A 22,495-nucleotide genomic window follows, 5' to 3' on the forward strand; every position below is an offset into this window, starting at 1 on the left:
AAAAATGACATGTAAATTATTATGCATACATATATTGTTTATATATACTATATATAATATATATATAGTATATATAAATATTTTATACAAAATTTGTAATATATATTATTTTTGTATTAATAACAAAAACATTCTACACATCACTTTTGTATCTATAGCATCAGCTATGCAAATAATTACATTTACATTAAATCAAATCTATTTTTCTTTGTTTTTAACCAAATGCTATATATTTGATTAAAGAACCAATAATAAATCCTTTTCATTAAGGCTCTCATCTTTTGGACTTCCTCGTATTGTGCATTGTCTCACGTGCTTGGATGGAGGTGCAGTTCTGCCTGTGGCAGCTTTTTTTTTCAACTGTAGTTGGTAAAACTGCAAAATAAGCTATATGTACAGTCATTTTCCTCAAAAAAATAATATAATTCGTCATTTTTTTTGTTTTTTTTTTAAACACCTAGTCCTGCTGTTCACGCAACCCAGACTTCCTTATATGGGCCTGCCCCCCCCCAGCACTGCTTTGCTCTGTTGTCGAGGATTTCACCGTGTTAGTTAGCACTTTGCGCAATGTCTCAACAATCATTGCAGCAGCAGAACAATCTATACTCCGGAGTAAAGGCAGGAGTAAGAGGAATGTCAGGAAGAGGAGTCTGTTGATACTGATATAATGCACAAAGGGAGGTGATGAGAAGGGAACTAATGGGAATGGAAGAAATATCACTAATAGGACTACTGAATATGGGTGGAAGGACATACCAAAGAAAGTTGTTTGACTATTTAAGAAGCACAGGGTTGTTCGATAGTATATGAGGGACGGTGTATTTAGGGTGAAGAATCAATGTGTTCTATTTATTATGGGGAAGGGAGTATATGTTTCCGTGTGGAACTAGTGAGGTGGTGACTCCAGCTAAGACACAACTGAAAGGGGGCGGTAATGCGCCAAAGTAATGGATGCCAGAAGAAGACGAAGAAGAAGAGAAAGAAGAGCAAGAGAAAGAGCAATGGCTCCTAGGAAATGTTTCTTCGGGTGTGAGGGAAAGCTGATTTTGTTTAGCCTTCCTAAAGAGGCAAGCATCAGGCAGAAGTGGTTGAAATTGCTGATTCCCGAGCAGCAAGAGATACATATGCTCATCTGTCAACGGCACTTCACACGGGACCGTTTTGTGAACATGGGCCAATACGAAGCTGGACTATCCGCCAAACTGTTGCTGAAATCCGACGCCTTTCCAACGTTGCTTGGTCGTGTTGAAGAGTCAAAAGAGCTAGCTGTAAGTAACAATTTATCAGTGTCCTAACTGTGTTTATTTTGTGTATGTAGTCGGACAAAAGCGGTTGTCTGTGTAGCATTATAGAGTGCATATAAGGAGCAGAGGGGGTGTTACCAGCGTGCATGCAAATTACAAGCGCACTGATTTCTGGAGCTGCTAATTGCCTTTTCTCACCACAATCAGTGGGTCTACACGAGTATTTTAAACACGGGTAGTCCCGCAATCGTGTAATGACACCATTTCCACTACCGATGTTGTGCCAAGATTGCTTACACTGTAAGTCAGGGGTCTCCAGCCAGTAGCTCGTGAGCTGCCAGTATCTCCTAATCACTTTTCAAGTAACTCTCCAAAGGGTTTATTAATTTTTTAAGTATTACAAGTTCGATTTTTTAGGTTACTAAACCAGGACAGAACCGGGGCTAAAACCAGAACTAAAACTAGGACTGAATCAGGACTAAACCAGGACTGAATAGGGCTAAAGCCAGGACTAAAGCAGGGCTAAACCAGGTCAAACCCCAGGACTATATCAAGTCTAAACCAGATCTAAACAAGTAAAACCAGAACCAAACCAGGACTAAAATAGAGCTAAAACTAGGACTGAACCTGATCTAAACCCAGGTCTAAACCAGGACTAAAATGTTGTTTTTTTGGGGGGCGGGGGCATTCGTGGCATAAGACCTGAAAGAAGTCACCATAGAGCAAGTTTAGCTCTATTTTGATTATGAAACAAATTTTGTTTTGAAGGAAAACAATCCATTTTACATTAAAATAAGCTCTGCATCAGATAAATGTAACAAAACACAAGTAGCTCACTGACACTTTCATTCTGGAAACGAAACATGTTTCTTCATTATTATTTAACAATGTTATTGAGTTCATGTGGTCATTGTCCTTTCCCAATTAGAGTACATCACAACAGATCCTGCCAAGGCCAAAACACAGACACGTGGGATGCCAAACGGAGCCTGTATCTACTGCAACTTGTGAAACACAGTTCAACCCTCACATGGTATCTGTTGGCACCAAGATGTTGTTGTATCCAGCCACAAAATCTGTAGCCACACAGCTGTCCTACAGTACGCTGAGGCAACACGTGAGAAGCAAAGGTGCGTATGTAATTAGGACAAAAACTTACATCACAATATATAATGCAGTATATTCACTTGCATCACAATATCATGAACTAAATTCTCTAATTCTTTCTTTGTTTCTTCCTCATCAGGGACCCAGGCAACTGTTTCAGTCCAGAATGTTGGCACAGAGACTAGACAGCTGGACGCAGGGTTTCAGTTTTCTTCCACGCAAGTGAGGGGTTTTGCACCTTTACAGGGGGCCAGACCAGCAAAGAGACCACGCCTTGAATTTGAAGAGAGCAAGAGCAAGGACGAGGAAGAAGAAACTATTGTTCCACACGACTCAACATACGAACCCAGTGACTTCATTACAGAGCCATCTGAAATTAGGTAAGATGCCAATACAGCAAACGATTTTCACCATTAGGTCTGTTTATGTAAATAACTGAGGATTTTTTCCCCTCCTGATAGTGGAAAAGAGTCAAGGACGGACTACAATGATGCAAAGTACATTGTATTTGAGAGCTGTCTGGTAGAGCTATTCCAAACCTGTCCGGTGTGCAAGCGGGACTGCCAGGTGCAGCCACGGAGACTGGGGACATATGTGGCCTATACTCAGCTTTGCCTGAACTGCCAGTATACCAGAAAATGGCAGAGCCAGCCATTGAGAGGAAACACTCCTGCGGGAAACCTCCAAATGTCTGCAGCTATTTATTTTACTGGTGGATCCTTCATTCAGGTGGACAAGGTATTGGAGCATCTGTAGCATGTACAAAAAACATGTAGTTTGCTTTATACTGAAATTGCAATATATGTTTACCTTGTATGTTTTCCAGATATTCAAAGCCATGAATGTCCAGATGTATAATTATGACACCTTCAGGAGGCATGCCCGGAATCTTCTGGAACCCGCAATAAACCACAAATGGAGAAAGGATCAGCAGACTCTGTTTCATATTCTGAAACAGGAAAGCAGTATCGCAGTGAGTGGAGCTATGAGAGCAGACACGCCAGGTGAGGAGAGTCATTCAATACCAAATGACTTGCTTTACTTTTTAACATTGTGCTTGGTAATCGGTGATTAGGCCTGTCACGATAATCGATAAAACCATTAATTGAACGATAGAAAAAAACGAGGTCGATAATTTTGATGCCTCGGTAATTCGACAAGTGCGACATCTACTTAGGGCTGTTCCATTTCCTCGTCTTGCTGTAGCACACAGGCTGATGTGAGAGGGTTCACTCTGCTTGTGTCTCAGCGCAATGGTTGTATAGTAATGTATAGTTAAATTAAGGGAAAGAGTGAGCCTCCTGACAGCTATTCAGCGTCTTGTCACAGTACGTGGAGGCGGGTGCTAGGCTACGGAGTGATTGAGTACACTGAGTGCTAGCTAGCAGTTAGCGAGCAAACGCTAATATGGGTGAACGCACAAAAGCGCTAGTTTCGTCCCGGCGCTTGCTGGGGCGCAAAGTGAATGTATAGTGCCGGGCGGGCGATACCCGAAGTGTTATAGTTGGCATCTTCTGTGCCTCTTACAGATACACTACACTTGAGTACCATCTAGTGGCTCAAGTGTGACATGACACAGCGATCATCGAATGATAAACTTTAATGGTAATTAAAGTTCATTATAATTTCATGACAATTATCGACCAGCTAAATTTCTTATCGTGACAGGCATATGGGTGATAACATAAAAGTACAACTAATGTACTCATGCTAATTCATTCTATTTATGTCTAATTTTCTCATACATAAAAGGACACTCTGTAAAATTTGGCTGCTACACACTGATGCACCTGGACAGCAACAACATAATGGACATCCAACTTGTACAGGTAACGTTACATTTACATGGATTGAGAGTGAACAAGATCTGAGTGCGTTTCCTTTTTTGTAATGTAAACAAGTCCATAAATATTTGTGCATCAACAGAGCAATGAGGTGAGCGGCACTGTACATATGGAGAAAGAAGGACTGAAACGAGGACTTGACCATCTGGAAAAAAACAACGTAAAAGTGGATTACATTGTGACTGACCGCCACACACAGGTGCAGACATTTCTGAGTGAACGTGGGATCACCCAGTACTATGATGTTTGGCACCTTGAGAAAGGTAATTACTAGAAACCATTGGAGAATAATTAATATTGCCTGAAACGCATAACATTGACTCAAAGTTGTGCACATGTTTAAAGCGACATTCCACTTTTCAACAATAACCTGCTCAATATGTACTCACCTATATGCTGATGTGAGGATGGGTGAAGATCTTCAGTTTGCAAAACAATCCTGCTGGAACTCCAGCAGGAGTTTGAGAACAGAAAACAAACACAACTGTTTTCTGCTGAATTTACTCCAGGATTGTTTTGTGAACTGGAGATCTTCACCCATCATCACATCAGCATATAGGCGAGTACATATTGAGTGGATTATACTCGAAAAGTGGAATATTATTTTAAATACATTGTACAATTCTGTCTTGTCAGCCTTGTCTAAAAAGTTGCAGGCACTAGCAAAAAACAAGGACTGTGCAGTGTTGCAGAGGTGGTTGCCTGCAATTAAAAACCACATGTACTGGACCGCCACGTCTTCAAAATCAGGACCAGAAAAGGCAGCAAAATGGAAGTCCATCATAAATCACATTCAGGATGTTCACTCACATGATGATCCACTATACCCCAAGTGTCTTCATGCTGACCAGCTCTCCACAGACTCCAGCAAGTGGTTTCAGCCATGTATGTATCAAGTATTTTGGACTTCATCATTTCTTCTACAAAAACATGATGAAAATATGCAATACAAACAAATAAATGTTTCTGTTACAGAAAAATTGCAATGAGGATTTTGACCAATTGAATGTGTCTTTCTGACATTTCAGGCACACTGCCCTTGCACAAAGTTGAAAAATTATTAGTCAATAAAAGAATTCTCCGGGATGTGGAAAAACTAAGTGAACACCATCAGACTTCTTCACTTGAGTCTTTCTATAGGGTCATTTTGCACTTTGCACCAAAGAATGTTGTTTTCTCCTACATTGGGATGCTGTGCAGGTAATAATTATGTTTGGGGTAAATAGCATTATTAGTTTGTGGCATCTGTTAACTGTTATGTACAACAAAAAGACTCTTGTTTTAAAATTTCATATTACGTAAATGTTTTTTCCCCCCATTCATTGGACTTTTTAGCATGCTTTTTTTTCAGACTTCAATTATAGACTCAGACTTTATCCTTTATTTTTTTTAGGCTGTACCTAGCTGCCATGCATTTCACTGAAAATGCACAACTGGAACGATCAAAAACTTTGGAGGGCAAAGCTGTGTACAAGGTCACCTTCCCGAAGTATAAGAAGGGGCAAGCGACCGCGAAGCCAGTTAAAACAAAGCCAACTTTCCGTGAGTATAAACAAACAACTTCAATTTTTCAAGTACGGTAATGTAAAAGTCCAAAACTGCAGTCAGACTATAAAATAACTAGGACACTACATTCACCATTTGGAGACATGGTAAGAAGTAAATGTGAAAAAAATGCATCACTACAATGTAAACATTTTCCAGGATATGTCCGTGACCTGATGAGGCTGGTTTTTGAGGAGGTTTTGGAGGACCCCACCAAGTACACAGAGGAACTCAAAGAAATCCCCATCCCAGACGAAGTCTGTGCACAGTTTGAGAGACCGTCGAAGGAGGAGGTGATCGCCACACATGTCTCTAGATTCAGTCGAGGTGCGGATAGCGGAAGCCACCGTAGCGACCAGAGGGATCAGGAAACTCCTGGCATATCCGGCACACAACACACGACGGGATGATGACCCTGACATGTCGACCCCGGTATCCCCACCACCAGCTTACAAAGTATGCAAGACGCCGGAAACATCTGAAGGACGGAGAAGAAGACACTCATCATTTCACCAAATGAATTACTCTTTGTGTTACAGATGTTGCTGCATCAGGTGATGATCTTTACATACGACGTGTGAATCCCAGGAGAAATAGGTCAACCGTGTGCACATTTGTTTGTGTATTTTTTATGTAAACATGGTTACAGTGCACTTTATATTGTAAATAAACTTATTTACTTCTCTTAATGTTGTATCGTGTTTGTACACAGAAGAGGAAAATATTTGTTTATATGTAAGAGCAAGCAACATGAAAATCGTACTCTTCCACTGTTCTCCTCAGACGTCCATAGTCTGCTCTGCTCTGGATATGTCGTTTATGTTTTGTAAGGTGTATGGATTTAAACGGTTTGGTTGTAGGCCCGGATGATCAGTCATGCATGTTGGAGGATTTGGCTCTTGGTTAATTCTTCTTACAACCTGTGTGGAAAAAAAAAAGAGAACATTTCGGGGAAAAATAGCACATTCAGCCGGGAATTAGCCTACTAATTAACTACAAATACTGAACTTAACGTAATGAATACTTTTTACTTTAATAGATCGACGGATGGCGTAGATTACACATGCCTAACATGTGACTGCTGAAAAATAAACCGACCGGATGTAGATGCGTTCTGCACATGCGTTGAACTGATTGCGTTCTTGACAGGGCTGGCGGTGGAGTAAATTACACAGACCGAAACACTGCAGGAAGAGGCGCGGAGTCTGGAAGGTCTAGAAAGCTTTCTGTGTGGGTTATCGTGTGTAGCTGCTCTATAGGAGTCCAGAACTCAATACAAAGGCCCTAAAATCAGTATAATTTGTCCTTAATGCTGTACAAAAATAAAAAGGGAACATGTTACTTACACATGCGCAGTAATACATAATCGCGTTGCTACACAGAGGGAGGACAACGTCATTTTGTTCTTTTATGGTAACTTTTTAACATCGAGCTCCATTATGTCTCCCAGGACAGTGTGGCAGACTCTTCTGGGGGCAGCGCATAAAAGAAAACGAAAGTGAAAAGTGGAGTGGAGAAATCAACATTGCCTGTACGCGCAGTCCAAGCTGCTCAAACGCCGCAACCATCATGGAGGATAAAGATGCTATTTTTGAGTATGTGAAAGGATCTGCTCCTATGAAATAGACAGTGATAACTAAGTAGTGTCTAATATAACCTTTCACTGGGTTCAAGCACCGTGTGTGCCCTATATCCTTTACTGTCAATGGGAAAGAGAACGTGATAAACTTGATCAGTCATTTTTATTCACAGGTAGATGAGATGAGCACAGTCTCAGGAAAGGATGCTTCATTATGTTTTCCATTTTTACAAATTTTCCAAAATATTTCTTTACAATGTGTGGATCATCAAATTAATCTGCCATGCAGTTGTTGTGGAACAGCTCGCCCACTGGTTGATTTGAGAACTGCTGCAAGAACTCTCCCAGTTCATCCAGGGAAAGTTTCTCCACCCAATTGTCCTCCGTGTTCCTGGCTGCGGCGGCGCCCCCCCGAACGGGCTTGTCATTGTTGTCCAAACAGCAGAAAGCATTCCACAGGTAGTCCGGGATGTTGACACGCTTCACATTGTTCTTGACAATCCAGTTAGCTGCGGAGGGAACAGCGCCGACCAGAACGTAGGCCTTGGAGCACTTATCACGGAAAAGCTCAGTGAGCTGAGACTCATGGATTCTCCATGCGTTTTGGTTCAGTTTGGGGTTCTGAGGAACCACGTTGGTGAGGGTGAAAGTGGCGTTGCGGCCAGGGACTGACGAGAAAGCAGAGAGAAGTGAGATTTAAAGCCATTTTGCATACATGCATGCATACATAAGAATGCAAGGGGCCACTTTTGTACAGTAAAGATGCTAAAACCAATCCAGTGCACATTCAGGAACATCACATGATTACATATCTGAAAAACTACCTGAGCTTCTGTGAGGTCAGTGTTGTTTTCGTCGCAAAGTTATTCAGTTGACGAGCCTTTTTTCCATGACGAAAACGAGACGGGGATGAGCTAAACATGGCTCTTTGATGGATAAAATGTGACGAGTCGCGTGTGAGTTTTCACTGACATGACGAAACTGGACGTAAATGTCGGTGGGTGGTCTCACAGCGGTCCCCAACCTTTTTGGACGCAGGGACCAGCTTGTGCTCCCAAAAATGTAATAGCGATGTGACATATCTTATTTATTGTGTATTGTGTAAAACAAAGACAGTAACAACATCAAATTAAATCATCAAAATGCACACAAACACACCATCCACCAGTACGAGCCTGGAGTTTGTTTTTCAGAGAGGTGAGGGCAGCATGCAAGCATGAATGAACTTGTTGTGCACCGCCAAATACGTATACCCATTAGCACTCAATAACGTCATCTAAACTTACATACTTACAGCATTTAGGACAAAATATGAGGTGAAAGAAAAGCGGGAACAATACACTGCAGTAGTGGGAGAAAGCAGGCACACGCACGATGGTGCATTCAAGGACAAAGGGGGACGGGTTGCTGCTCTCAACAAACAACATAATCATGCAAAAACTGGGGGATTTGTAAAAATAAAATAATGGCCTATATTTCCAAAATTGATAGGTATTTACATAAAAATGTATGTACTTTTTAAAAATATATTTTTTTAAAGTGTATTTTTTCAGTATCAGTGCACCTGAAAGTTTCCCATGGCCTGGTTCGGCCCTGAGGTTAGGGCCCCCATGGACTATCAGATTTAAAATGCATGACATTTCTGCCTATTGTGAGGGTGTTACATTTTTTAAGATATGATGTACCGACTTTTACAGGTGTGCTTTGTATACAAAGAGTAACTTTATCCCCTCTTTGTTTTACTTTCCTCATCCAATTTCCGATGCTTCCATCCATCTGTTTTCTATGCCGCTTATCCTCACTAGGGTCGCGGGGGTTCGCTGGAGCCTGACTTTGGTGGAGAGGCAGGGTACACCCTGGACTGGTTGCCAGTCAATTGCAGGGCACATGCAGACAAGCAATCATTCACACACTTAAGAGTCGGCAATTAATGTTTTTGGATGTGGGAGGACAGCGGAGTACCCGGAGAAAAACCCACACATGGACGCACGCACGCACACACGGGAAGAACATACAAACTTGATTTGAACCCAGACGCCAACATGCTAACCACTTGGCCGCTGTGCGGAATTTCCAATACATATTGACATAAATTCTGTATATATATGTTTATTTTTTTACTTTTTTAACCTTTTTTTTGTCGACTAAATCTGGACTAAAACTATCACATATAGAATTGACTAAAATGTGACTAAAGCAAGAAGCATTTTCATCCAAAGGACTAAAAATAAAGTAGCTGCCAAAAACAACACTGTCTGAGGTGCATTGCCACCACTGGTCAGATCATAATGCACTGAATATGAAAGTGTTGTTGATAAGTGAGTGAATGTTTTATATAAAAAAAGATGGAAATGACAGACGCTTTTCTATACCTGCATGGTGTCCATTAGGGTTAAGGTGACCTCGGTCAAAGCCTGAGTGTGTGTAGTCCTCATTGAGAGCTTGCTTCTCGCCCAGGTAGACCCCAGGATGGTCTTTCCCCAGCCAATAACCATCCTTCATCTCAGCTTGCCAGGATGGCTTTACCAGCTATGTTAAAATCACAAACTCTCATTGTAGCGGAATGCCCATCTCTCTTCCCCTCCAGCTGACATTGGGGCATGATAATTCAACCGTAATTGCAGATAAACTTGCAGTTTGTAATCAACCAACGAAACAAAAACACCCGGTTGCTATTTTTTGTTGGCTGAATTTCGTACAGTATATGTATGTACAAAAATAAAATCAACTCACAATGGGGGCTGAATCATTTGTCATTTTTGAGTGTGGTACCAACCTGGGGCTCTACAAACCACCGTCTCTCCCGACCACCTCCATTGCTGGGTTGGAAAATGTATGCAGAGTAAACTGCAATACGATGGTTGGTGTCATACAGGGTGGCAAAGTGATACCTGCTGGTGCAAACAGACTGTTGAGATAAATCCCAGACATGGCAAAGTTATCAAGGTGAGTGCCAGCGTTTCCGTTTTTCTTTAGGGGTATTAGCCAACTATCCCAATACCTTTGTCAATGGTACATTTCATGCCATACAAATGTTCATTTCACCTGTTTGCAAAGCGCTGACAGAGGCGTGCAGTGCCAGGTATAGAAGCCTGGTATTTTGGTACTTGACTTTTGTAGAAGTACTTCATGCATTCTGGCACATCCTGGGGCAAAAAAAAAAAAAAAGAGGAATTGATTTACAGAAAGAGAAGCATTTTACTAAAGCATTTAGAAGCAAATGTATTGTAGACACAAACCTGAAATTGTGCCACAAGGTCTGCACGAACAACAAAGAGGAGCGACAGGAGAGTGCACAGAGTTACCAGGGTTTCCATTTCGGGCAAACGTTTTGGTAACAACTTATGGGTCCTGTCTGGCCTAGAATGAAGATGAATAGCATGTGTCAAGAATGACATGGGGTAGGGTTAGGGTAGACTAAGTATAAAAAAAAAACATGTATTCAAAAGAATCGAAATGTCAGCCAAGAAAACTAGAAGTGTGCTTTTACTCACCATGTGCTCCACTCACCAGCTGCCACAGTGTGCACCGAGGTGAGAGAGTCTTATGTATGACTTCACATCACCTTTCACCCCGTTTGATTATCCCAACTCAACAGTCAACACGTGAGGATACAGTTTGTGTTTTTTTTGACGGGGTCCTGAATTAAATACAATTGAATACAAGTACCTATGATATCATACACAATCATGCATTTTTTGTGGTTATGGTCACTGTGGTTAAGACTTCAGGTTATTGATAGAGTATGAGTATTTACCTGACACAGATTATGTGTGCTTTGGTGGAATTATGGTAATGGTAATGGTTTCATTTAATTTGAACATGCATACAAGTTACAGTGCAGTACGTCACACGGTTCAATTCGCAGTTCCACGTGTCCAAAAGTAGCAGGAAGAAGCAAAGCTTATTTAATCCTACCCCTCGTACGTTTCGCACCGATGCTAATACATTTATTCACTTGCTGTATTCCGCTGTAGCTTTTAGCAGGTGATACATGGGAAAATGATACAATGGAAATGGTAAGGTAATTTAACAGTGTAGTCATATATGTGTCAGGGTTTTCTTCAATCATAACAAATAATAATCACACAATTAGCATAATAGTAAATCAATTGTGAAAGAATAGCTGATTTGATCAGATATGAATCATTTCAATACACTCAATACTATTTCTAATACACAACTTTTTCATAACTAATAATTCTAGATATATAAATATATATAAAATACATATTATAATCCAGTGGCGATAATGTTGCGGCGATGTAGTCTTGACATTTAAATGGAATAAAACAAGCGCATTAGGTGGATTTATTTGCACCTTTGCACATGACAGCTCTTGTTTATCTCTCGTTTCATATGCTGTTTTCCCAAAGATCACAGCACAGGTGGTGCGCTAACCTCCCTCAAAGCTCTCGGACTTCATTGCACTTCCAGCCGCCATAAAGTATTTGGCAAAAGTCTGACAAATTCATTAATATAAGTAAAAATGTTGTATAAATATTCATCGTGGGCTGATGCTGTTAAAAGCGGGTACAAATGTGACTAAAGCTTCATTTATTGAACATTATAAAAGGCAAAAACAAACTGGATATTAAAAAAAAACATTTTTAGGGGTCATAAATTGGTGATAAAATGAGCATACACAACATAAAATGGCAAGAGAACACAATTTGAACAAAAAATCACTCCACACTCTTTGTCGTTCTCTGATGTTACTATACTGGAATATGGTGTAGCGATATGGGGAAACAACTCCAAGAAGTACACTTCATTCACTGACTGTGCTACAAAAAGGCCAATTATGATAAACCACAAGGCTGGTTACAGATTATTATCAACCCACGATTCATGAAATCACAATTATTGAAATTCACAGATCAAAACAGCTACAACAACAACAACAACAACAACAACAACAACAACAACAACGACCTCCTTCCCAATAAGGTTCAACCTTAAAAAAACAGATTTGTTCTTATATAAGCCGCACCACTGTCTAAGCCGCGTGTGCCTTATGGAAAAACCTTAAAATTTTTTTTGTTTTAAACTTGTAATGGTACATGTTTATTTCTGAGGTATACTTTTGGAGTGTTAAGCTGCTGTGGGATGAATTTAGTGTTGTTCTCGGTAAGATGACACCGTGAGTCAGACTGTTATGTTGTTTTACTGTTATATATACTGACCTCCTGTGTTTATCCAGCCACTCATTAAGCAACGTTAAGTGGGAAATATCACTTAATTACTCATTATTGTTTTCATTATTTACTGTCAGTTTTATCTGGAGTATATTCTGTAATTAAATATGCACTTATGTAATTTTACAAGAATATTGTCATGATATTATAAAGAAAAATAACCTCTTTTTCGTAGCAAAAAGTTGAAATATTAAAGGAACATTTCTTTTTTTTTTTAGGTTGTGATATTTAGAAAAACAACAAGTTGTAATTTTGGGAAAATTAGGTTGCGTAAAAAGTGTTACGAGAAAAAAAATCTAAATTACGAGAAGAAAATTTACAAGAAGAAAGATGAAATAGTTGGTGAATTAAAAAAAACAAACCCAAATAGGACAGCAGAAATGGGAAAAAAAACCAGCTGTAATTTTATGATAATAAAGTCCAAATATTAAGAGAAAAAAGTTGCATTGTAACGAGAAGAAAGCGACAATTTTATGAGAATAAACTCATAATATTATGAGGAAAAATAATGCCATTTTAGACTTGAAATATTAAAGAACAAAATGGGTTATTTAAAAGTCGTAATATTGTGAGAAAATTAGGTTTGGAAAATTAGGTTGGAGAAAAAGCTCTAATATTATGGGAATAAAGTCATAGTATTACGAGAAGTACATTTACAAAGATTATTTAAGAAGAAAGTTGAAATATTTAGAAAAAAAAGCAAAGACCGAAGTTCATACTAGTAATATGCTTTTTCACTTACAGCACAAAGCTGAGAGGTCGTTTTTTCTTGAAATATGTTTAACTTCTCAGCATATCTACATGTGTTGCTGGGCAGAAAACGTTTGGACGCCTCTGGCCTACACAATCAAAAGGCGAACAATAGAAAATCCTAAAAGAAAGGGCAAGGGCGAGGTCTGAAGCAAGAAGAAGACAAATCAATTTTCTAACTGTTGGTGCTGTGCGCCGATAACACCTCTGGCACCTCGATGTGGAGTGTTGATGGATGCTGACCCTGTCGTCACAATGAACAACCGACGACTGCTCTCGACACCGTTTCAATCACCTTTAATTTATGAACTTGTTGACAGTCAATTGAAGTGAAAGCGCCAGCTGAAGGTTGAATTATGTTGATTTGAAATAAAGCCAGAGAGAACCACGGAGGCCAGACCAAACAAACAGAGAACATTGGGGATTAGATAAAGCAAGCAAGGCTTTATTTAATCAGCCCTGTATTTTCCCATTACTCTGCTCGGCATTCATTTTTCACATTAACGACTCAGCATAAATCTGACTGCTAGACATTCAGCAACAGAACATGAAGTTGCCACTGTGTTTGCGCAGCGTAATTGTTTTATTATTAAGGACACTGAATGAGTTGAATGTTTAATGATCGATGATGTTTTGATTGCTACTTTTTCCTCATATAAACACCATAAACTAGAAAGGGCAAACAGATAATAAAGCATAAATGCAGGACAATTATCCGGACTGATTAAACTTTACTGTCTAAAACAGACAGCATAAAGAGACCACATTCAAATATAAAATCAGTGAAAGATTACATTTTCTAATTAACCCAACAATATTTGTCATGATCCAAGAGTTCCTAGTTTGTTTTGAGCATGTAGATTTAGATTTCGATCACAAGCAACTGACTGGTCAGTGCATGTGGTGCATGTCAATTATAGCAGAGATCCCCAACTCCCAGGCCGCGGGTCATTTGGTACCGGGCCGCACAGAAAGAAAAAATAATTTCCATTCTTTTTTTTTTATGTTTTATTTTGAAAAGTGGCCGGATTCTCTCTGTTACATCCGTCTCACTTGACGCATGTCCATTGTGCGTGTGCTAACTTTATCTCATGCCGCACAGATAGACTACTACTGTATTTTTACCATTTTTCTTTCACTTCATATTTGGTCTCAAATGCTGATACTATGTGGGAATGCATAAAGGTAAGTTTTGATGACTTATTGAGTGCTAATGTGCACATTTGTCTCAAGTTAATTCATGCTAGCACACTGCCTTTACCACACACGTGATTTGCGGGAACACAAACCCACAATCCGTGGGTCAAAAAGGTTGGGGACCACTGAATTATAGGGTTGATGTTGCTGCAGTCCGCCTCTAGGTTGCAGTGTTGAATTGTTCTTTTGCAGTGCACCTGCTTTCCTGTTGCTTCTGTTGAAATTGGCATTGCAGATTATTCAAGTGCTCCACTATCAGGGAAACACTCTCTGCGAATTCATGATCCACTTTACTGGTTATCAACACACATTTAGCAATGCTTTTGTCTCAGTTGATCTGTCTAGGGCAGATAATCATGAAACATCCCACCACAAATGGCTGACAAATAAAAGGAATTGCAAGTACTTTTAATGATGTGATATTTTGAAAGATGAAAAATTGTCTTTGAATGATTTCAAGAAGAAAAACAATAACTCTGGTGTTGGTGGGGCCGTCAAACAACCAGAATTTAGATGGACGTATTAGCACGTATTCATATATTCAGTTCAACTGATTGGGTTTGTGGTTCTATAGATTCACTATGACTCATAGACCAGGGGTGTCCAAAGTGCCGCCTGGGGGCCATGTGTTGCCCGTGGCTTGTTTTTTATTGGCCCTCCCTCGCCGTATTGTAGAAATTAAATTAAACCAAAAAAAGGGAGAAATCTGAGCAAAAAGGCACAATGTAAAGAGAAAAAATCTAAAATGTTGACACTAATAATAACAACACAAAGCTTTTTCTTTATATACTGTATATGCAGTCATGGAAAAATGATCAGACCACCCTTGTTTCTTCAGTTTCTTGTTCATTTCAATGGCTGATACAACTAAAGGTACCTTTGTTTGGACAAATATAACAAAAATAGCTCATACAAGTTACATTTTTTGGCAATACAATGCTATACAGTAGCTATAAATGTAAGAACTTAAATGATTTAGGATTTTGGAAGCTATTAAAGTGGCCTGCATATCATTAGATTTTTTAATCAGGGGAAAAATAGCCTGTCCTAGACAAAGCACAAATCACTAAACGAATCACTAAATGTACACTGCACAGTCGTCCCCTGCCACTTTGTGGTTCAAATTCACTCACACTGCGCAAACATATATTCATTAATAAGTCACGCTGTTTCGTGCGTGAATATTAGTCACGACGTATGCATATTTAGGCTAATGTTACATTTTTTTTTATACTTGAATCATGCACGGTGGCCTAGTGGTTAGCTTGTTGGCCACACATATCTGTAAGATCTGGGTCCGAAATACCGCTCTCTATGTGGAGTTTGCGTGTTCTCCCTGTGCGTGGGTTTTCTCCGGGTACTCCGGTTTCCTCCCGCATTCCAGAAACATGCATGTCACGTTAATTGGCAACTCTAAATTATCCATGGGTATGAATGTTGTGATTTCAAAGACAGTGACATCGGTGGTGTGCAGTCAGGGCCAGCAAGGCTTTCTTTGCTGGCCTAACCATTACCAGAAGCACTAACCTGCATTTCGAACTGAAATTGTTTCAATTTGTTCCATGAAATTATATTCCCAACAGTCTATTATCTTCATTTTGTAGCATTTTTCTTGGTTGCAGGGCTTCCCGTAGTGTACGTGCAGGTTAGATCATTATTATTTTCGTCCTATCAGATTTCAGCTTCCATGCGTTGCCATATCAGTGTAATCTGCCCAGGGCCTTCGGATTCAGGAGTGCTGGCCCAGGTCACATACACACGGTTAGCAATGGGCCTGGGTTCTTTTAGCCAATGACTTCTGATTCGACAGCTTGTAAGCCCCCAGATTGATTGATTGATCAGAGCAAAGAGGCAGACCACCAGTCTTGATTGGTTGATCAGAGCACAACTGTTCAACAGGGTAAGTTATGTCCGCAAGGACTGACTGAGGAACAGGAAATTGACGTCTGTGGTGAGTAGATGTATTTTACTTAAAAGGTTTTATATTTTCGTCATGTTGTTAGATAAATATTGTCCACACGGGAACGGATCAAAAACATGAGCTACTGTTGTGACCGTAACCCACGGCAAGCTGAAACTCAACTCTGAAACATCCCCAACATCACTTCCTGTCCACCGCTCACTCTGCTCCCCCCGGGAACACATTCATTGCAACTACAAGCACAAGTCTTATATATTTAGTGTTAAATGCCTTATTTACTCTTATTATGTCTACTATATTGAGTATACGAGTGTAAAGGTCACTATAGGGGTGTTAGTTCATGTCTAGAGAGCTCTAATAATGTTAAAAACTGTATTTACAATGTTGTAACCAGGTTTTCTATGCTCTTACTACGAAAATATTCCATTTCTAAAAAAAGGAATCCCACTTAGCTAAAATTCAGTTATCACGAACCAATTAACTGTGATAAACGAGGGATTCTTTACAATATTACGTACATCTGCGTAATTGTAAAGCAAGCCAATACAAGAGCTGTGACTATATAGTTATTCATTTAACTGTAGTATTATAATTTTAGTCTGCAATGATGCAGGCACAGTCATAAATAATATCTAGCAGGGATCTTCTCACTAATAAATTCAGATATAAAATTCATATAAAATGTTACTTTTGCTACTTTTTCAGCCTTATTGACACAACAATATAGCTCCAATTTCGGCACTGCCAGTGTTTTTGGAGTGTCTCCGAAGTGCGCATTGCACAACTGGGACTTGGATACGAGCTTCCATGTCTGAAATCATGGATTTAATAATGTCAAATACAGCAGAAATACGTTTTTAAAACTCATCAATATGCACAGCAAAGTTTGTAAAGAAATGCACTACTTTCATTTTCAAGTGTACCCATGCTATTTCTTCATTTCGAAATGAACGTGCATTGTGTTCTGCATCCTTGTGATGTATCATAGCGATCTATCGGTGCTCTGTTGTCTGTGTCTGTTATTGTATTTACTACTGCTACCAGTAGAGGGTGTTGTATACTCATGTGAGAGTTGAAGATGTGTGCAGCTCCACTTAGTCTCAGTATGTGTTTATGTGCCTGGACAAGCGTAGTAGGAACCCACAGTAGATAATAGCCGGCTAAATATAGAGCCACAGCAGTCCTTACTGGCTAAGGGAGAACCTGCTCACTGTGTTCTGCGTCCCGATTGGCTGTAGACCATTGTCAATCGATCTCCTTTGTGCCGTTTCCTGTTGTGGCCAATCGTCGCTAGCAAACTAGTTAACTGTGTGAGCTGCTTGCTAACCGCCAATAAACAACAGAAGAAGAAGCTAACCGGCTAAACAAATGTTCGGTTGAAGGAGGAGGAGGAGCAATATGTTTTAACAAGGACACAAAAACACTACAACCCAACGGCGAACGGCGCCAGGATGAAGCACGGTCAGAGGAGTGAATACGCACGAGTCACTTAATCATTTCTTGTGTTCGACCTAGTAGATTGAGCGAACGAAATTTGAACTTTGAGAGTGTTTAAACCAGAGAGAAATGTGAGAAAATGCTAATGCCTGTATGAGAAAAGTGTATAAGGTGTCTGGTGAGGGCTTTTATAGCCTTAAAACATATAATAATTGTAAACAAAGAAAATTGGCTACTCCGCTATTTTGGGAACACCGTAGAGGGAAAAGCCAATCTTATTTAATTCTACTCCTTCCCGTTGTCGATTACTGATAATTAATTCTGTGTTCAACATGTCGACACTCCCAATAGTTCATCTTTTACATTTTGTCATTGATAATGCGTTGACTTCCTGTGGTGAGGTGAGAGGAAGGAATGTAGATTGATGCTGCAGTTGACAGATAACTTATTCAGTGACGAGGAGAAAAGGAAAAGAAAAAAGACGAAATAAAATAATAAATGAGTGGAATAAATGAATAAATAGAAAATCATCAATTCGTAACTGAATAAAAAGACTGAGTAGAGATGAATGGGTAATAAATAATAAATGCAGAAACTGACAGAAACATTGGATCATGTATAAATAGTGTATATGCAGGATATGAATTAAGCAATAATATATTGTAATGTTCATTGCATGAATTGTTGATTGTGTTGAAATGAGCACATTAGCTTCTGCTGTTAAACAAGTAATTGGTTATTTATTGTCAAATGAGTGTTGCTGCTGTATTGCTGCGTTTCCGCTTCCAGATGCTCTTTTGCAGCAGTCCTTTGTCTTGTAACGTTGATGTTGTTCAATGGTGACGACTTTATTCCGTCAGACCGCATCCGTCTTTGTGTGTTGGGCCTTTCATTTCCCTTGTAGTCGTGCTGATGTCATCTTTAATATTAGTCCCGTTGCTTGATCATGTTTGACAACAAGTGCTTTGGGTTCTTGTGGTCATGTAAAGTACAACCCAATATTGCCTTTTTACATTTTTCCTTCTCTGGCTGCTGCACAGACAGATGACCAGACACAAGGCACACAGAAGAAAGAAAGAGAATGCCGTCCCAAACCTTCAAAGCCGCCCCACAGCATCCCATCTACTCCCTCTCCCCTCCACTTCCTCCACCCCTCCTCAATCCATTTCTTTCATTGTCCAGCCTCATTTCTTTTTTATCTTTTTAAGTCAGTTCATTCCCGATGCCTTGATTTTCAATTCATTGTCAATATATTTATGTATGAGTCTTCCTCGCTTTGCCCACTCCCCATTTTTAATTCCTCTCTTCCTTCCTCCCATCCTCACCTCTTTCCATGGCTCTGTCCTTTTGCCTTCCCTATCCCCCCCCATCCCACCCCATTACAGTAATCCATCACTCCTCCATCAGCCACCATGCAAACAGGCCTCCTGGTTACCATAGCAACCACCTCCCGACCCAGCACTGCACTGCCCTTGTCTGATTGGCTGGCAAAGCATAGGCAGTCTCACTCTGTCTGGGAGATGTGGTAATTGGCTGGTAAGTCATACAACGCACGCACACACACACACACACACACACACACACACACACACACACACACACACACACACACACACACACACACACAGACACACATATTTTCATAGATATCAAAGGGAAACTGGGGTCATAGTGATGAAGCTCATAAGGAGCTTCTAGGCTGTGTGTGTGTGTGTGTGTGTGTGTGTGTGTGTGTGAGTGTGTGTGTAAGCATGCGGTATAAATGGAGAAGCACGTTTGTGTGTGTGCACGTGAGTGTGTGGCAATCACCGAGGCATGGGGGTTTGTGGTGTTTTGGTGGTGGTGGGAGGGGGTGAAGATTTTGGAAAGGTTGGAGTCCTGCCATAACGGTTGGAGGAATTCTTTTAGAGCCTCCTTGCCTTTATCCCCTCAAGGAAGCACTTGTGTTCTCGTTTTGGTGTCTGGCTTGTGGATGGAGGCGAGAGAAAACTGAATAGTTGATCAGCTCGACTTCACCCTTCTGCTGCTCAGTCGGGTCTGGCCAACACAGGCGCTATGATGAATGTCTCGTCTTGCGGAGTACATCACAAAGAGCAAAAGTGGACCTGCCCTGAATAGCAAAGTGCGCTCTCTTCTGCAGTGGTTTAAAAAAAAACAATTGCATATCCGTTTCAGTAAGCATTGTTTTCACATTCAAATGTTTCTCAGCTACTTTTGGAAAGCTCTGGAAAGGAGAGTGCTGCCAAATGTGTTTAATTTGTAAAAATGTAGTCATAAATTTTGCCACCTGCACAGAAAAAGATGGCTGTCTCCCAGCCTGCAAATCAAACTGCATGCAAAAGGCCTGAATACTCGTTAGATGTCCGAGTTGGCTGCACAGAAAATAATACTAGTAATGTATATTACTGAAAAGTAAGGGGGGGTATTGAGATTTTTATATTGTTTAAATATTGTACAAAGGCAAAAAAAGACCATAATACATATATACTGTATTCAAGTAGGAGGTCCGATAATATAGTCCCACCGACATTATGGGCCCGCATGAAAATGTGATATCGGTAGATATTGGTATTGAGTTTATCCCCCGATAATGACAACCGATTTTAAAAAATGCTGCATAGATGGACCTTTTAATGTTCACATGGCCAGGATGATACCACAGCTTGTTCAAGCCCACCTTTGCGCTTTCCACAGGCTCGTGTGTTCCTGTCCACTCTGACTGCCCTGAATTATTTGTTCTCCAAATAACCCAATCATAACTGGAATATCAGCAATAAACTGGTTGCGCACGGCCATGTAAACACCAATAACCCTTCTGAAAAACCCCAATATTACCCCTGGGTTACTCCTTTTCTAACGCAAATATTGGGTCATGTGTACGCCGTTTCTGGATATCCCGATCGAAATGAACATTAATTTGTGTTCTGCAAATGTTCTATTTGAAAGGAATCTTGCGTCTTTGGCAGGAACTACAGTACTTGTAAACATGGTGACACGCAAAAGCCCCCACTTTTGGAGCGAGGGGGAAACAAGCCACCCCGTTAGTGTGGTGAAAGACAGGAAAATGATGTGAAATCTATCAGAAGGTGAGCGAGAAGTTACGCGAAGCAGGATTTGTACGAACGCACCGTCAAAAGTGTCCGGGGGCTCTGGTGGATGTAGCATAGACATGGACGGCACTGTTCCGGCTCCATTTCCTATTCCTTCACGTTCTCACCTTCCGTTAATGAAGAAAGTGAGACAGAATAGTGTCAAGTACTGTTGCTGTTGTTCTTGGAAGAAGAAGCGGAAATGACGCGCATTGCGTTGTGACATTTTCTGTGCATCGAGGCGTTTTTTTTCACGTCACACATGTAAACGGGTTGTTACGAATGTTTCCGAAACTGGAATCTTGCCCTTAACCCGAATACTGACTGCATGTAAACGTAGTGAATGTCATCTGCGAATCTCAGGTTGGTGATGTCTCCACCTCCAACTGATACCGAACCTTCATGGTCATGAATCGCTTCTGACATAATTCCTCCTGTATTCAAACACTTAAAATGACAACACAGACAAAAAGGTGATTTTTGATCTCATCTTTTTAATGGAAAAAACTGAGTCTAGGGAAGAAAAAATTGTGGCTGTTGAATAAATGTACAGAAAATGACTGCAGTGATGACAGCATGGGAATAAAAACTGTCTAAGAAGATTGGGTCTTTTTCTCAAGGTAGAAAATACAAATTAAAAACTTTGTATCCAGGGTTATTTACAGCAGACAATCACATAAAAAAAAAAAATGCTAAAAAATAATAAGCGCTCACGCCCTCACGCATACAGTTCTTAACAATTATCGTCATTTGGGGTAAAATGAAAAAGTGCAAGCAAGATCACAGACTGACAATTTACAAGAGAGGCCACACAGAATGGCCACAAAAAAAAATTCTCTGACCTTGCCACCCCAACGTAGTTAAATGTGATTTCATTTTACAATAGCATGATGCCCGCCTTATTAAATGGCTGCCCGACCCGCACATACTCTCACATAGTACAATCAACACTGACTCCACCATTAAGTGCCAGACAAGCAGGAAAGCTTTCATTTTAAAGGCTGATCAGTTGCCACCATGAACACACATCCGAGAAAAAAAAGTCAAACATTACAGTACTCATCAATCAAACAATCAGAATCCTAATATCCACTCCAACCTGTTTCACACCAGGTGACTGCTTCATGGGCATAACCAGTACCAGTACATGCCACATTATGAGAGCCTCGTACGATTAAAACACGTGTATCTTGGTTTAGGTTCCCACGGTAGCATTAGGTTATTTTCAGTGCAGCATTTTCATCGAGTGCATGTGGCTGGACATTGGTCCGGTTGTGACATTTGGTCACGGTTGCCTGATAAATTGTGATGAGAGCACACTGACATACACTGCAACATGTAAATTAGAAAGTAACATGTGCAAAGCCGGGTACACTTCTGTGGTTTTAACATGACAATCCTCCTGTGAAGTGCCATACAGGTGGTAAGTTATTAACCATTTCATCAACAGTTTGTCAAACATTCATCCAGAGCCCACTAGCACACTAGTTTGGTTGCAGGTTCGGTCCAGTCGAACATCCACTCCAAATTGTTTGCAAAATGGCAATTGTTTTCCGCAATTTGTGCAGAAATGAACACGAGCTC

At 40.3% G+C, this 22,495-nt stretch overlaps 2 protein-coding genes across 2 annotated transcripts; one reads left to right on the forward strand and one right to left on the reverse strand.

The window, feature by feature from the left end:
* Positions 1–568: 568 nt before the first annotated feature.
* LOC129191284 (uncharacterized) lies at positions 569–6,425 on the forward strand. Its single transcript, XM_054794493.1, has 12 exons — positions 569–1,268; positions 2,173–2,374; positions 2,491–2,731; positions 2,813–3,089; positions 3,178–3,355; positions 4,104–4,180; positions 4,278–4,458; positions 4,832–5,080; positions 5,224–5,395; positions 5,589–5,737; positions 5,900–6,196; positions 6,280–6,425. The coding sequence occupies exons 1-11, from the start codon at positions 948–950 to the stop codon at positions 6,148–6,150; spliced, it is 2,298 nt and encodes a 765-aa protein (XP_054650468.1). The 5' UTR covers positions 569–947; the 3' UTR covers positions 6,151–6,196; positions 6,280–6,425.
* A 1,038-nt stretch (positions 6,426–7,463) lies between these two features.
* On the reverse strand, positions 7,464–10,842 carry si:dkey-243k1.3 (endonuclease domain-containing 1 protein-like). The gene is made up of 6 exons (XM_054794564.1): positions 10,814–10,842; positions 10,559–10,679; positions 10,365–10,465; positions 10,096–10,210; positions 9,692–9,848; positions 7,464–7,987 (listed from the first exon to the last, which is right to left on the reverse strand). Exons 2-6 carry the CDS (start codon positions 10,634–10,636, stop codon positions 7,593–7,595), a joined length of 846 nt encoding a protein of 281 aa, XP_054650539.1. The 5' UTR covers positions 10,637–10,679; positions 10,814–10,842; the 3' UTR covers positions 7,464–7,592.
* Positions 10,843–22,495: the final 11,653 nt, after the last annotated feature.

The sequence above is a fragment of the Dunckerocampus dactyliophorus genome, chromosome 12 (assembly GCF_027744805.1).
Source record: "Dunckerocampus dactyliophorus isolate RoL2022-P2 chromosome 12, RoL_Ddac_1.1, whole genome shotgun sequence".
Taxonomy (NCBI): Eukaryota; Metazoa; Chordata; class Actinopteri; order Syngnathiformes; family Syngnathidae; genus Dunckerocampus; species Dunckerocampus dactyliophorus.

Bases quoted from the DNA above. Each gene is read 5' to 3' on its own strand.
- LOC129191284 (XM_054794493.1), top strand. From the start codon at position 948: ATGGATGCCAGAAGAAGACGAAGAAGAAGAGAAAGAAGAGCAAGAGAA. The intron at 4,181-4,277 runs GTAACGTTACAT...GTGCATCAACAG, and splicing joins TGGACATCCAACTTGTACAG to AGCAATGAGGTGAGCGGCAC. The intron at 5,738-5,899 runs GTGAGTATAAAC...AACATTTTCCAG, and splicing joins TAAAACAAAGCCAACTTTCC to GATATGTCCGTGACCTGATG.
- si:dkey-243k1.3 (XM_054794564.1), bottom strand. From the start codon at position 10,636: ATGGAAACCCTGGTAACTCTGTGCACTCTCCTGTCGCTCCTCTTTGTT. The intron at 10,466-10,558 runs GTTTGTGTCTAC...TTTTTGCCCCAG, and splicing joins ACCTTGTGGCACAATTTCAG to GATGTGCCAGAATGCATGAA. The intron at 9,849-10,095 runs GTTGGTACCACA...ATTTTAACATAG, and splicing joins GGTGGTTTGTAGAGCCCCAG to CTGGTAAAGCCATCCTGGCA.